General features: G+C 44.2%; 1 protein-coding gene across 1 annotated transcript in view; it reads left to right on the forward strand.

Moving 5' to 3' along the window:
- Positions 1-16,709, forward strand: part of lama1 (laminin subunit alpha 1) — a 295,280-nt gene that overhangs the window by 215,901 nt on the left and 62,670 nt on the right. The window contains exons 42-46 of the mRNA XM_033019870.1: positions 1,168-1,284; positions 8,174-8,356; positions 9,470-9,624; positions 11,253-11,396; positions 15,464-15,597. Coding sequence (XP_032875761.1) covers positions 1,168-1,284; positions 8,174-8,356; positions 9,470-9,624; positions 11,253-11,396; positions 15,464-15,597 — 733 coding nt within the window. The remainder of the gene's footprint in view (positions 1-1,167; positions 1,285-8,173; positions 8,357-9,469; positions 9,625-11,252; positions 11,397-15,463; positions 15,598-16,709) is intronic.

Below are 16,709 nucleotides of genomic sequence, written 5' to 3' on the forward strand. Positions count from 1 at the left end.
AATGTGCCTCCAGAGATAGTAGTTGAGGCAGGTGCTATAGCAGCATTTAAAAGACATGGACAGGTACATGGATAGGAAAGGTTTAAAGGACTAAGGACCACGTGCAGGCAAATGGGACTAGGTTAGATAAGGCTTGAGCAGACAGGAGTTGGGCCAAAGGGTTTGTTGTCCTTGCTCAACATTTCCTTGTACACCTTCTGCTTTGACCTGTCATTTTCACGCCTGGCCCTTCCATATCCCTAGTCTCCCTCTCCCCTGACTCTCAGTCTGAAGAAGGGTCTTGACCTGAAACATCACCCTTTCCTTATATCCAGAATATGCTGTCTGTTCCGCTGAGAATCCAGCATTTTGAATTACTCAGTAGGCAGACAGGACTGGCAAGAGGCTTTTGCCAAGGACCCACTGAAGTGATCATGGCTCTGGAGTAAAACAAGCATTTAGATATACTAAAAAAAACAAAACATTTGAAATAACGAACACATTGCTAGCAGGGCAGCCGAATAGCAGCGCCCCCAACCGACCAATAATTCTGGCAGTTTGTAATTTCCACAACACTGTACGATCACTCAAGTTTACATTGGAAACGAATCAACAATGACGACGGTGCTTACCCTGAAGGCTGTGCGCCACAGGAAGTGGCCCAATGGCGAGACGGAACGCAAGCTGGCAATACTTACCCACAAGGCTGCACACCGCAGAAAGTGTCCCAGATGCAGCTAGGCACCACTGAGACAGTTTATACTCTCAGTGGCAGACACAGAATGCTGGAGTAACTCACTGGGTCAGGCAGTATCTATGGAGAACATAGAATGGTGACGTTTCGGGTGGAGATCCTCCTTCAGATTCAGTAAGTTATTTCGGGCGGGACATAGGGGTGATGATTCTGACACACAAAATCTGACTAACGTAAGGGTTCAGGGATCGTAACCATTACGTAAGTCGGGGAGTACCTGTATATTTGTACACACCCAATTAACACATCAACCCTCAAATCCTTGGGATGGGAGGATGCTGATACCAGGATTATGGGAAGAGTAAAATTGGATTAGTGCTGGACTCGTGTAATGGGTGCTTAATGGTCAGCATAGACTTGATGAGTCCAAGGGCCTGTTGCCATGTCTACGGTATTGTATCTGAATATTTGCTTTGGTTCCCTCATTTGTTCAGGTCTTGTCAACCAGCTGAGTGGATTGAAAGATAAAGTAGACCAACTTCAAAAGAGCGCAAACAATGTAAGCAGTCTGCTGAGTGAGCCCATGCAGCTACTGGCACAGTTACCTAATGGTAAGTAATCTGGAGAACGGGAACACACCAAACTCCTTAATTGCAAAGATATAATATATTTTATAAGAGAGTAGAAACGAGGAACTGCAGATAAGGTCATAAGTGATAGGAGAAGAATTAGGCCATTTGGCTCAACAAACTACTACCCCATTCTCCTGCCTTCTCCCCATAACCCCTGTCACCCGTGGTTTAACTTCCATGAATGTGTTCAAATTGTTTGTGCATTTCTCGAGAGATCGCTGTGATACTGGCCTGTATGAGGGATTCTTAATGAGAAAATGTCAGGTCAAATTATACTCGTAACTGCATTTAAACTCAAAACTCCTGCCATTCCTGCAAAAGTCTGGGGTAATTTTTTTAGAGCACAGTTGACAACAAAATGCTAAGAATTTAGTGTTTCTCTCAAGGAGGTGAATATAGATCTATGAACAATATGAAGGAAAGTTCCAGGATAGCTAAATGGTGCAACAGTGGGGAGGTGCATGTTTTTGGAGTTGATACTGCCCTACAAGGCCTATGTTAGAGGCTGATAGTGAAAATTGAGCCATTGTTGTGATCGAAGGCATAGGATTACATTGGAACCTAGCTCTTGGTATTGGGATGGAGTCCAGGAGATGTTGGTTCAGGGCAGGCAGCACTTTGGCAGAGCGAGGTGGTGGTGTGAAGGAATCTGGATTGGCCACAGATAGGAGGAGAGGAAACTAAGCAGGAGGGATAAGGAGAGTAGAATCAGGACTGCTCCAAGTTGGGGCAGAGAGGATCGGAACCTATAACACATCAAGACAAGGCATAATTACATTATGCAATTTATAATGCCAGTTATTTATTGCCAATCAATGCCCATGAGAAAGTGGCAATGAGCCGCCATCTTGACTTGCGTCTGTCCTTCTTGTGAAGGCGCTCCCTCAAGGCTGTGATGAGGTGAGTTCTGGGATTTAAACACATCCACCACAAAGACACTCTATTTCCAAGTCGGGAGGATATGCAGCATGGTTGGGGGAGGGGGGGTGGATGTGTGCTATTCCTATATATCTGTTGTCATTCGCCTCCTCAGCAATAGGCTGCTTTTGGAGTAGCCATTGTAGTATTCTGGATAAGGGCTGCAGTGCATTTTGTAGGTGTGGCACATTTTGTCAACAAAACGCTAGTAATGGAGGGAATAAAAGTTAGGGTGATGCATAGCTGCCAAGTAGTACGGCTTTTCCTTATTTTGTATGGAAATGCGATTAGAATACGGATGTACGATTTTGTGTTGTTAAATACAGAGTTCAGTTCAGTCTGAAGAAGGGTCTCGACCAGATACGTTACCCATTCCTTCCCTCCAGAGTCGCTGCCTGTCCCGCTCCAGGTTTAAACAGAGCGCTGTCAGTTTAATGCGCGGGGATTTAAACAAAGCGCTATTAGTTCTAAATATAGCGCTACTGGCTGGAGCGCTATGGGCTTTAAACATAGCGCTATGGGCTTTAAGCATTGCGATATGGCCACAGCGCTATAGGTTAGACTGTTCAGGAAAATTTGGTCTTTGGAATTCTCTTTCTCAGTCCTTTGGAATTCTCTTTCTCAGTGGAAGTTGAGCCATTGACTATTTTTCAGGCAGTGGTAGAATTCTGGATCAGCCTCGTGGTGAAAGGTTACCAGTGGGATTGCAGTTACATTGGGATTGGCCTTGATTTTACAGAACGGTGGGTGGGCTCAAGGGGGAGAGAGGGAGGGGTGGAAAGAGGGAGAGAGGGAGGGGTGGAGAGACGGAGAGGATGGAGAGGGGAGGGAGAGAGGGAGAAGGAGAGAGGGAGGGTGGGAGGGAAAGGGGGAGGGGAAGAGAGGAAGGGAGGGAGGGCAAGAGGGATGGAGAGAGGGATGGAGGAAGGGAGAGAGGAAGGAGAGGGAGCGAGGGAGGGAGATGGAGGCTTTCCAAAATGGCTTCTACATCATCATCTGGTGCTAAAAGCAGGAAGCAGCCATTCAAATAGCAGTATACAAATAGATGGCAATGAATGCACTGTCAAGTAAGGTGCGTGGAAGACATGTCAATTGGTAGCAAAGTTATGCATTCTTGTACTCTTACATGGGTATGACCGCACATTAAAAATAAATCAGCAAAATGGCACCAAGTAAAAATACTGATTTCCTCAACAAAATACTGATTTTCAGGTACTAGAATGCTGAAATGCTCTGACAAAACTTGGCAGCTCTGATGATGGATTGCGTGCCATTCACACAAGGTACTTTATCATGGATAGTGTCAAGCTTCTTGAGTGCTGTTGGACTTGTGCATGGAAATGGTGGAAAGGTCATTAGTTGGTTGTGGATGAGTTGCCAACTGCAGGATTGATGTAGCTGATCTAATGGAGTTATGATTAATGACCCTCAGAACGTTGATGTTGCCTATATCTCAAAGTAAACATCTCAGGAAAAGCGATTGGTTATTTGGGAGTGAGTCAGTTTAGTGTAATTCGGTTAGTTTATTGACATATGCACGAGGTACAGGGAAAAGCATTTTGTTGCATGCTATCTAGTCCGTGGGAAGACTATATATGATTAGCCATCCACAGTGTACAGATACAGGAGGAAGGGAATAATGTTTATTGCAAGATAAAGTCCAGTAAAGTCTGATTAAAGATGGTCCGAGGATCTTCAATGAGGTAGATGTTAGGTCAGAACTGCTCTGTAGTTGATGATTGGATGGTTCAATTGCCTGATAACAGATGGGGAGAAACTGTCTCTGAATCAGGAGTCATGGAGTAATGTCATCAGTCAGAGGACAGTAAATCTTCAAATGTTCAAGATCAGCCATGTATGAATGACAGAGTAGACATGATGGGCTGAATGGCCTAATTCTGCCCCTACAACTTAAGAACATGAAAATTCTCCAGCCCACACTGCCTAGGATGCTCAGACATTAAATGCATTCAAGAGCAGGATTTAATAAAAGCCCTGTCCCATTCCAAGAGCTCTCCCGAGTTTAAAAAAAATCAAACTCGTGGTAAGCACGGAGAATGAACGTAGCGAGTACGTCGGAGCTCGGGGACGTCTCTTAGCGGCTCGTACCGCTAATGGCAGGTACTCGGGAAGACTCGCTAACGGCAGGTAAGCACGGGAAGACTCGTGAAGATTTTTCAACATGTTGAGAAAATGTCCACGAGTGCCCGAGTACCGACGAGTGGCCTTTACCGTAAATCTCCGAGTTCGAATCAGGGCAAACTCGGGAGAGCTCTTGGAATGAACTCGTACTGTGGGACAGGGCTTTAAATATTTAGACACTGAAAGAATTGAGCTAAATAGAGATCAAGTAAGGAAGTAAACATGGTTGAGAATTATCATTGTCGTCTTGGCTTGTGGAACAGACTTAAGAGCCTATTATATTCTCCTATGTTCTTTTAAGATTTAGAGCTGTCCTTTGTTGGGAATTTTAAGGAATTTGTGAAAGCCCATTAAGGAAGTCTTTACATAAAGTGGAAGTTATATTCGTTCAAGATGCAAAAAGCTTAAAGCTTAAAAACATTAAGGTGGGCAGGAGGAGGATGATGAGGAGGTGGGGGGGGTTGTCTCATGTCATGAAATATGTAGTCAAATTCATTAAGTAAACACATCATGAACAAGAAAGCTCAATCCAAAGAAGTTTTGAGGAATTCAGATATATGAACACAATAGACAATAGGTGCAGGAGTAGGCCATTCGGCCCTTTGAGCCAGCACCGCTATTCAATGTGATTATGGCTGATCATCCACAATCAGTACCCTGTTCCTGCCTTCTCTCCATATCCCTTAACTCCGCTATCCAAAAGAGCTCTATCTAACACATTCTTGAAAGCATCCAGAGAACCAGCCTCCACCGCCCTCTGAGGCATAGAATTCCACACACTCACAACTCTCTGTGTGAAAGACCTTTCATGAAGTTAATTAATCTTCCCTGCCACGGTGAGATATGTACCAAGTCATTTCAGAGGAGTGTTACCGGTCTAGATTTAACACTTAAGGCAGGTATGAAGGCATCAGATCAATGCAACAGTGTTTAATTTACACCCTGTCCAGTGATGGAAATGGTGGGGTATGCAGGGGGATGGCGTTCCCCTAGTTTTCAGTTTCCAGTTCCCATCCTGTGCGTGAATTCGCAGCTTTATCCTGCGCTACTTAATCCAAGGGCGAGCGAACGAGCGGACAGACGGACGAAAGCAACGATCATAGAGCGGAATATATGACATTTCGGTTCTAGACCCTTCTTCAGACTGAATCAGGGGAAAGAGGAACAAGAGATATAGATGGTACTAAGGACAAATGAATGGAAGATATGCCTATACCTCCCGTTTCCCTTTCCCTTGACTGTCAGTCTGAAGAAATGTCTCGACCTGAAATGTCACCTATTCGGCTCTATGATCGTTGCTCTTGTCCGTCTGTCCGTGCGTATGCTCGCTCTTGGTGCCGGCGCGTCTCCCCTCAGACTCTGACACACACACACACACACACACACACACACACACACACACACACACACACACACACACACACACACACACACACACACACACACACACACACACACACACCCCCACCCCCCCCCCCCCCCGGCAGATCGGTGCGGGCCGAGACCAGGAGGAGGGCGAAGGATTACATCAAACGGGTCATGGCAGCTATCGAAAAAGTGCAGACATGGTAAGGGGGAAATATAATTGATAGAGATATAAAGTCTATAATAGACTTTATTTGTATTTCTAGGATTCTACAGACCTTGGCTGGGAACCTGGGGCTCACCAATATTGTTCCCAATTGGGCCCTGCACCTCCTAAGGCCGGCCCTGGTGGGGGGGGGGGGGAGGGAGGATGGCTTGAGTAGGTACAGGATTTTCTGGAGATCCATCCAAATGGCAATATTTTGTATGTTCAAAGTTAAAAAGAAGGTCTAGGCAGGAATATCAAAATGATCACCTGCAGCTGAGAATAAAAAATGATTTGTGCATGAAGAAGCCATGACCAATGCAAAGATACTAGAGCGGAGATGGAAGCTGGTTACGGAAATGGTGCTGAAGATTACCCATGACCCTATTACCGCTTTTTCGTCGAGTGGACTATCTTGCTCCGTTATAGGATCTTTGGTTTCCAGTCTCCATGAGATAAAGAGTGTGGAGGAAAGTGGCGCTGTAAGGGCAGTCCACATCTTTCACCAGCTCAATGGAACTTTCCCCAATTCCATAATGACTGTCTAAGAACTTGGCCCTCATCAGACCTGGCGTCTCTCTGCCGTAAACGGAGTTCACCTCCTGGACTCTCAACTCGTAGACCACCCGCTCCTTCCCGAAGCGGATATCAAACAGCTGTAAACCGCTGGCGGGACTGTGGCGGAACGCGAACTCTGAGTCAAAGTAGCGAACGTGGTTGTTTACAACGTGGTATCTTGGTCCACGTGGCTCGAACTGGAGGGGGCCGTAGGTTTGAAACTTCTGACGATGTCTCAGCGAGGCGTAGTTGGGATCCAAATCCGTCCGTTGGATCTCTCTTGCTCTCTCTCTCACTCCCTCTCTCTCACCCACTCGCCTCGGCCTTCCCGGAATCATTTGCCGTTTTTCGGGGATGGCTGCATCTGCGGTTCCTTCCTGTTGGGGGGGGGGGGGGGGAACCCTGGCCCACGGCGGCTCCTGGTCCGTTCCCTCTGCGGGTGCCGCCTGGCCCGCTGAGTTCCTCCAGCACTCTGTGTTTTTTGGTTGGCTCTGGAGTTGAAGGTGGACACGGGGGGGCTGGAGTGGCTCAGCAGGATGGGCGGCGGCTCTGGGGAGTGGGTGACGTTTCGGTTCGAGTCCCTTCTGCAGACAATCACAAGTACACTCACCGACGAGAGTTCAATTCAGTCTGAAGAAGGGTCCTCTCTCCAGAGTCGCTGCCTGTCCCACTGAGTTACTCCGGCTTTATGTCTAACTTCTATTTCAAGAGTTAAATAAAAAATACAGAGTGCTGGGAGGAACTCAGCGGGCTAGGCGGCATCTGTGGAGGGAATGGATTAGGAGTTGTTTTGCGCCAGGGTTCTTCTTCAATAGGAAGGAACTGCAGATCAAAGATACTAGTATCTTTGCTGCAGATCAGGCATGATATTCTTCCGATTTAAATCGTAATTCCGATTTTATTGTTTTCCTATTTTCAATTTTTTGTGCCCAATTATTTGGCGGCCAATCAACCGCTGTCTCTAAGGGGGTTGCGTCCAATCACCGACCAGATTCCCTTAAAATTCCCATCCAATCAACAAATCAGTTTCCTCCCGTCCAATCAGCCGCCGTCTCCAAGGGCAAAGTGCCCAATCACATAATGCGCTGGTCACTCGGCGGCCACTCAGACACAGTCTCCTTGGCGCCTTTCGATCAATCATCGACCTGCTTCCCTCACCGAAGCAGACGATGGCTGCAGCCAACACAGAGAGAGAAAGAGAGAGAGAGAGAGAGAGATGCAAGAAAGCAGCTATGACATGTAATACACAATGAACTATATTATAAATACACAATAAACAAGTTATGCATTCTTGTACTCTTACATGGGTATGACCGCGCATAAAAAATCCCACCCCGCCCCCTCCTTCCCAACCTCAGCCTCACGGACCTTAGAGTACCCCTAGTTCCTAAAACCCATTTCCATCACTGACCCTGTCATGGAGAAAGAAGTAGAAAGACATAGAGGATAAGGACTTTGCAGCTGAAGGCACGACTACCAGTATCGGGGCTGATAAAGTTGGAGATGAAGATGCATCTCAGAAGATGTTTCAGTAATAAAGAGGTGAGCAACCATGCAGAGATTGGGATACAGCGATGATGGTTTTACATTTGAGACGTGGATGGATCACCATTCTGTGTATGAAGTTGACTAAATGTCTCCGGCTGACTTTTCAAAAGAAGCAATGCTTGTGTATTGCAGGTGCCACTGACAGAATTCGCGAAGCAAAAGATCGTGCCATCTCGGCTAATCTAACAGCAACTGCGACGCTTGATGAAATTCAGCAGTTCAGCCAGCAGCTGTTGACCACATCTGGCATTTTAATGAGGGTCAATAAAACTGTCAGGGAAACAAATGAGCTCATCAATGATTCAGCAAGGACTGGTAAGTTCACAGTGAAAATCGATTAAAAGTCATTTTTGACAAATGGACATATTTTGCTCGACTAAACATGGGCAGTATAAAAAGCGAACTAAAAAAATTATAGTATTTTGCAATTCTTATGGTCCTTAGATCTTCCAAGGATATATCTTAGTTGATAGAACTTTGTTTTGGCCACAGTCATGTTGGAACCATACTTTAGGAAGAATGTGAAGATGTAAAAAGGATTTGCCAGAGAGATTTCTGAGGGACTGGGAGGTTGAAGCCAGGCAGGAAAAGTCAGGAGCACTCCTTTTAGAGCAGAGGAAGTCGGGAGCAGATAAGAGGCTGCCACTTTGCTTTCTCTTTGAACATCCATCCCTGTTTTTGCTCCTCCATCCTCCATCTACAGGGCGGCACAGTGGCACAGAGGTAGAGCTGCAAGAATTTGTTTATTTCAATTCGATCACCGCTCATCCTTCTGAATTGAAACATATGAGCCCATTCTGCGAATCTCACCCAAGACAACAAACATCCCAAGCAAGGATCAATCTGATGATCCTTCATTCCAGTTCCTTTATCACACATATAACCTTCCTTGTTCAGGCGACCACACCAGTGCATTGTATTCCAAATGTAGTCTCACTGAGGTTCAATACAATTGGATCAAGATCTATCTACTTTTACACAGAAATCCTTTTAAAACGAAAGGCCAATTTGCCTTCCTTATAGCTTGCTCCGTCTTGCTTTCTGGAGGTGGTCTATAAAGCTATCAGCCGGCCTGCTGGTCTGAATCCTGATACTTGACAGAAGGTTGTATTGGAAACTCATTTACTGATGTGCTTTGGCTGTCAAGATGGGAGATGACGATTTATTCATGCCTTCAGAAAGGGAGTTGGTTAAAATTGAAGGAAAAAAAATGCAGGTTTTGGGGAAAGAGGCAGTGGTTTGATTAGATGCACTGTCCTTGCAGAGACCCAAGATGGATAGAAATATGTGAATATCCTTCTGTGTAATTATCATTCGAGTATGTGATTCTTATAATTCAAAGTCCGTGATGACTTGTGGGCAGTAAGTACAGTGTTGTTGATTTGCTCCTGTTGCTGCGTTAATTTCTGATTATTTTTCCCCTTATAGCTGTGTCTGCTGGAGCAAAGGTACAAGAGGTTGAAATTCAAGCCAATTACCTGTTGGACAGGTTGAAGCCATTGAAAATGCTAGAGGACAACTTGAGCAGAAACCTATCGGAGATAAAGGAATTGATTAATCAGGCCAGGAAGCAAGCTGCCTCAGTAAGCGTAGAATCAATAAGGGCAGGATCTACTGATCAATTTTACTGCAAAAGCTTTTCACAAAGAAGCACGGTGGTCACTTTCTGTGATGTGTTCTTTTGTTTCATATTCCATCTCCTGGTTTAAGTCATTCAATGCAGCAGAACATCTCTGAACATCTAAATCATCCTTCCGTCTAAGTTCACTGCTTACAACCCAGCGGTATGAAAATTGGATTATCTAACTATCTAACTATCTCATACCTTCCCCTCCACTCCCTCCCTCCTTGCCCCCTTCCTCCGCCTGAGTCGTTTCACCAGTTCCACAGTTCTCCACTTTGTTTATCTTGAGATCACCCAGATCACCCGGTCCCTATCCAAAAAGTCACCCATCCTTTTTCTCCAGAGATGCTGCCTGACCCACTGAGTTACTCCAGCACTTTGATTGACACATGCTGCAGTGTGCAGTTGAAGCAAAGGTCTATATTAGGTACCAATTAGTTGGTTATATTGGCCTCGTTGAGGCCTAAATGTACGTCAGGTCCAGTGACATATACGTAGCCTTTGGACTGTTTCATTATCTGATGAACTGCTGCTGCTGATGCCAATGCCGCTGCCGGAATTGAGCACGATGCAGTGAATTAGCGAACACCCCCAGTTCTGCTGTGCGCCAAGCCTACGTTGATGGAAGTGGCCATGGTAGATGGACAGTTAGGGAGAATCAACCCTTATTTACATCCTACTGATAAAACGACCAGTGTGGAGGAAGGGGGCAGGGAGGAAGGGGAGGGGAGTATGAAATGAAGTTACTTCTAATTAGAGAAACATCCATTGTTTTCTCTTCAGAGATGCTGCCTGACCCGCTGAGTAGCTCCAGCACTTTGTGTCTATCTTGGTATAAATCAGTATCTATTGTTTTTTGTTTCGATATCTATCTATATTACTAAAATTAAGATCTTGACCGCTTTTGACTCACTGCGATGTGATTTCCGAGAGAACGCTGCCACTTGCGGCCGTCATTTTTGGCAACCTCGCTCAGAGCCCCCCTCCGCCGGACTGGACCAGAGAATTTTTCCCATCGATGATAAATCAGAGATATTAATGTTTTTTAAAAATGTGCCATTCTCTCTGCTGACCCTGCTGGTGGGAGGGGGAGGGATTATAAAACCCGGAAGTGGTGTGCCTCACTCAGTCTCTGCAAGATAGAGGAAGCGAGAGGGTCACGTCTCTCTGAGCTCTGAATAACACTGAACACATGTCCACTCAATTGTGAGTGCCCTTAATGTGGTTTGAAAATGAAAATATGGCACTGCAAGTGGTTGTTTGGGGGTTTTGGGTTGAAGTAAAAAGGCACTGCAAATGGTTGTTTGGGGGGTTTGGGTTGAAGTAAAAAGGCACTGCAAATGCCACCCTAAGAATCCATTTGGCCCACAATGTCCATACTAGCCTTCTGGAGACCAGTAGTCACTGCAGCCTACAACACCCATACCAGCTCTCCAGAAAGCCCCCCCCCCCACTGGCCACCAATATTGGAATTGGTGGAGAGGTGGAATATTGCGTCGAGGGACCAGCCCTCCCATGTGAACATGGGACCCAACGGGTCCCACTTAGTCTAGTTTTCTTCTAATGCTCTATTTAATCTTCCTCCAGATTAAAGTGGCGGTCTCAGCTGACAGAGATTGCATCCGCGCCTACCAGCCTGCACTCATGAGCAGCAACTACAACACTCTGACCCTGAATGTCAAAACGTCCGAGTCAGAAAACCTACTGTTCTATTTGGGGAGCAGCAGCAACGTGAGTAACTAGTTATAGCTGCCACCACACTACAGCAAGTCCAACTGAGGCTAGGATGGTTACTACAGTGAAACCAATGGTTCACACAATACAGTTTACAATCAAGTAATTCATATAACTGAAAAATAATTAGTTGCCAACCAAATTTCCAACTTGTATGTGAATGAGGAATTAGTTGGATTGCAATTACTTATTATGATTTTAGAATGTCAAGCCTTTTAACTGCTATTAGGTATAGTTTGGGAGATAGCATCTTTGTTTCTGTCAGAGATTTTTGGATTAAAAGGTCCTATTCCAATGAACATTGAAGGAGTAATCTTTTTGGATGAGGTGCTAAATCAAGGCTGCGTCTGCCCTTTACGATCTCGTGAAAAACCCCACAGTGATGTACCATGACCGATATTCATCCTTCCTCATTCATTTAGACGTTAGAGATGAAGTGTGGGAACAGGCCCTTCGGACCACTGGGTCTGCACCGACCAGTGATCACCCTGTACATTAGCACTATCTTACACACTAGGGAAAATACAGTATTTTACTGAAGCCAATTGACTTACAAACCTGTACGTCTTTAGAGTGTGGGAGAAAACTGGAGCACCCGGAGATAACCCACATGGTCAAAGGGAAAATGTACAAACTCCATACAGTCAGCACCAGTAGTCAGGGTCGAAACTGGGTCTCTCACACTGTAAATAGCAATGTTACAAAATTTTGAGATTTTAAAAATCAAGTCTGTAATTTATCCCATCAGATAAAGCATAAAAATAAGTTTAATTTGACACCTAATTCACTTTCATATCTCAAGTATTTAAAAAGTTATGGCCATTTTCATACTCGGAAATGAGCATCTTGTTCCCTATTGATTTTCTATGGACATAACAAAAAAGTTGTGATCGTGAACAGTCAAAAGCCCATAACTTTCTTAAAAATTAAGAGAACTGAATGAAATTTTCAGTTATCATAGATTGAAGCATTCTGAAACAAATATAAAATAATCTTACTTGGATGACCTGAAATTAAAGCATATAATTAGTTAGTTACCTAATTGTAGCTAATTTCAGACTTCAATTACTAGATCTAAACATCTATCCATTTCTTAATAAATGATTAACATTTTTAAATAGCCTAAATGTCCAAATAATATTCACAAATAATTCACAATAAAACATGATTTTTAAATCTCATTTACATTAATTTATAGGCCAAATGGAAGGAATTCAGTGTTCAATTGCTGTAAATAAATGCCCATTTAAATCAGCTTTCCAGTGGGTCTCTGTGGAACGCGCTGGTTTAGAACGTTCACATTGCGGTAGATTTGTGCCCCAAATGCCCAGAAAAATACTGCGCGATATAATGGGCCCAAAATGAGCTACTCGCAATATTAAACTTTGTATAAAGGGATCTTTAGAAGCCCTTTTTAATGTAAAAATATACAGCATATCTTCTGTGGTTTGCTTTATGAGACCCTGCGGTTGCTGGCGGTCGCGGGTTTAGAGATTGATTTTTAAACTACTATAACTATTATTCAAGGCCTTTAAACCTAATAATAGCTTTTGCGACGGGGTCTTCCAGCGATTTTTCGTTAATAATTAACTAGGCTGAACATCTTCGATTTGAACAGCCTAGAGAAAATCGCGTTTTAAACCCGCCCCCTCTAAACGGCGCCAAAATCGCGCACACCCGCAGCGGCAGATTGTCAAAGACGCTTCAGGTAGGCTTTGCAACATACCTACTGTAAAGAAGCAACTACCGCTGTGCCACTGTGCCACCCCTTCCTAAAAAGAACATCCAATCCTTCATTTTTTTTAAGGTTATTGTATGCAAGTTGGCTTCTGAGTTTCCTCTGTTGACTTCACTTACTAGCTCTAAGACCTGTTGGGATGTTCAAAGTTAAGTTTTTCTTCGATGTGGGACTGTTTCACAGCAATTTGGTGGGAAGATTTCCCTTTTAGATAAATTAAAATATTATTTTGAATGATCCACACCTTTTTAAAAAAAAATCAATTTTTGTATTAATTTGATTGAACATGAGCAGTGCTAATGGTTTTAATCTTCCAATGTTGTATAGACTCTGGAATCCCTCCCTTCCTCATCCCTCCCTCCCCCTTTCTTCCAACCTAGTTATTTAACCAGTTCTACAGGTCACAACCATGTATCCCTCTCATCACACCTTCCCTAGCCAACAGTTGGCCTTGTCGGGGAATCACCCTGCATGCAGTCATCTGTTGCTGACCCTGGTTTGTCCAGGTCTTTTCTCGCCATCAGTTTTTAATCCCCAATCCCCCCCCCCCACTCCCCGTCCTCCACCACCATCACCCCTTGACTTTCAGTATGAAGTAAGGTCTCGATCTGAAATGTCATTATCCATTTTCTCCAGAGCTGCTGCCTGACTCGCTGAGTTACTCCAGCTCTTTGTGTCTATCTTTGGTCATATTTCTAAGTTTGCCGACAATAAATTGGATTGCGAGTATGGGGGAGCAGGTGAAGAGGTTTCAAAAGGATATAGACAAGTTGAATAAGCGAATGAGAATGAAGCAGCGAATGTAATGTGAACAAAAGTGGAGTCAACCACATTGGTGCACAAACTAGAAAAGGTGAAACACCTATTTCTGTGTTGTATCTCTAAGGTAGGCATTGGCCTGCCCCCATTTCATACATAGGAATATAGCCATAGGTTATGGGCACAATTGTTTAAAGTGGAAGAAAGAATGATCCTTTTACAAAGATCAGCTAGAAATTTTGATGGGTCTGTTTTTGAATTGAATATTCAGACATTCAAAAATACCTAACAAACGCATTCATATGTCATCGAGTCATAGAGTGATACAGTGTGGAAACGGGCCCTTCGGCCCAACTCGCCCACACCGGCCAACAATGTCCCAGCTACACTAGTCCCACTTGCCTGCTCTTGGTCCATATCCCTCCAAACCTGTCCTATCCATGTACCTGTCTAACTTTCTTAAATTATGTGATCGTCCCTGCCTCAACTACCTCCTCTGGCAGCTTGTTCCAGCTTACACCCACCACTCTTTGTGTGGAAAAAGTAACCCCCCCGGATTCCAATTGAATCTTTTCCCCTTACCTTGAACCTGTGTCCTCTGGTCCTCGATTCCCCTACTCTGTGCAAGAGACTCTGTACATCTACCCGATCTATTCCTCTGATGATCTTATACACCTCTATAAGATTACCCCTTACCCTCCTGCGCTCCATGGAATAGAGACCCAGCCTACTCAACCGCTCCCTATAGCTCACACCCTCTAGTCCTGGCAACAACATGTCGATGGACTTCGAACAAATGCTATCCATTAGATAGATTCAGTTTGTTGGAGTAACTCGGAGGATCAGACAGGATCTGGACAAATAGGGCAGGTGACAGTTCTGGTCAGGTCCCTTCTTCAGACACGAACCCGAACCGTCACCTATCTTTTTTCTTCAGAGATGCTGCATGACCCGCTGAGTTACTCCAGCACTGTGTGTCTATCTTTAGCATAAACCAGCATTTGCAGTTCTTTGTTTCTAAATTCTATCCATTACTCCGCTGTGACATTTTGAGCAATCTCAAAAACTGTGGTTAGAAAGGTTGCTTGTTATAGAAATAGGAAATACACGTTCTTGAAATAAGTATACCTCTGGGATATAATCGAAAAATATCACCATGTGATGCCCTTTCTATATTTAATGTGGTCATGTTTGATGTTGTCAAAGTGTGTGTCTAATAGAAATAGAAATGACATTTTGATTAGCATTGTTTTAAACCATTGTTTGTAATATACATTGGTCCATTTTTAGTATTTTGCTTTCATGTAAAAGGAAATTGTAGCCTTCTTCAGTGTCTGGTAACATATATTTCCATTTATTTAAGTTTTTCAGTACAATAAAAATCAGATTTTTTTTAAAAACTCAATATTCCTGATGATCTCTTTTGCTACATAATGGAAAGCTTTCACGGTTAGTTTTAGCTCTCAGGGTTAGTCCCTTCCATTAATTTTACAGGTCGAAAGTGACGATAGAACCAGTTTGGCCATTCTTAGACAAAGTTAACCATTTGCCTTCTGCACTGTTTCAGTCTGAATTCTTGGCTCTGGAGATGCGACGCGGCAGAGTTGCCTTCCTGTGGGACGTGGGCTCAGGGACGGCAAGATTAGAATACCCTGACCTGCAAATAAACACCAACAAGTGGTACAAGATCCACGCTGCCAGGCAAGTCAACGTCTCCTCATCCTACATATTTCCAATACTAATTAGCAAATTCCCTGTGGATTACCAACAATGATTTGACGTTGATGTGTTAAAGTAGTGATGCGAGAATTAAGATGTGGTAGAAGTCAATATTACTTTCCAGGGGGAAAAAAATAGCTTCTTGTTCTATTTTAGTTTTCCATCGCTACTGCGATTTGGAGAAAGAGACATTGTTGAAAAGTTCTTGAGTTGGCTTCATATGGTGGTCCTTTTGATATCTTGTGGCATCAAACAAACTTCTAGAGTTGGATCTTGCTGGCTACTACTGACAGTTGCAGTCAGAATTACCAGCATTCAGCCTTAGAGAGTGCAAGGGCAGCACGGTGGTGCAACAGAAGAGTTGCTGCCTTACAGTGCCGGAGGTCAGAGATGTACGGAGTTTGTACGTTCTCCCCCTGACTTGCATGAATTTTCTCCGAGAGCTCTGGTTTCCTCATACATTCCAAAAGCCCACAGGTTTGTAGGCTAATTGGCTTAGTAAAATTATACATGGTCCCCAGCGCGTGTGGTATAGTGTTAGTGTGCGGGGATCACTGGACGGAGCGGACACAGTGGGCCAAAGGGCCTATTTCTTCGCTGTCTCTCAACTGAACTAAAGCCCCAAATGTCCACATATCCTCGTAAATATGTAAGTCTGGGACCTGCTTTCAGATTCAGAAAGCCAGGTCTGGTCTGTTTCCCATGCCTGTGCACTCCATCTGGCCAACACTGGCAGGCCACAATACTGTTGCATTACCAACTTGCCTTTCCAAAAGCTTCTGTTTCAATCTTACATTTCCACCATCTGCAGTTGGATTATATATTTCTCAATCTCTTGTCCTGGCAAGAACTTCAACTAGCCCTTCGACAGGACGTGTAAACTGGCTTGGAAGAACTAGAAAGGAGTAGAAGATACACTCTGAGACCGTGGATAGAGGTGGAGAGATGATTAGAGAGTACTTCTCATCCAGTCCTGAAGAATCCATGTGTGTGCGTGAACAGCTTTTAACTGCTAACAGCTGATCAGAAGGTACAACCTGGCCCTTAACTCCAAGAAGACCAAGGAGCTCATTGTAGACTTCAGAAAGTCTAGG

Source organism: Amblyraja radiata, chromosome 4, assembly GCF_010909765.2.
Source record: "Amblyraja radiata isolate CabotCenter1 chromosome 4, sAmbRad1.1.pri, whole genome shotgun sequence".
NCBI classification, from domain to species: Eukaryota; Metazoa; Chordata; class Chondrichthyes; order Rajiformes; family Rajidae; genus Amblyraja; species Amblyraja radiata.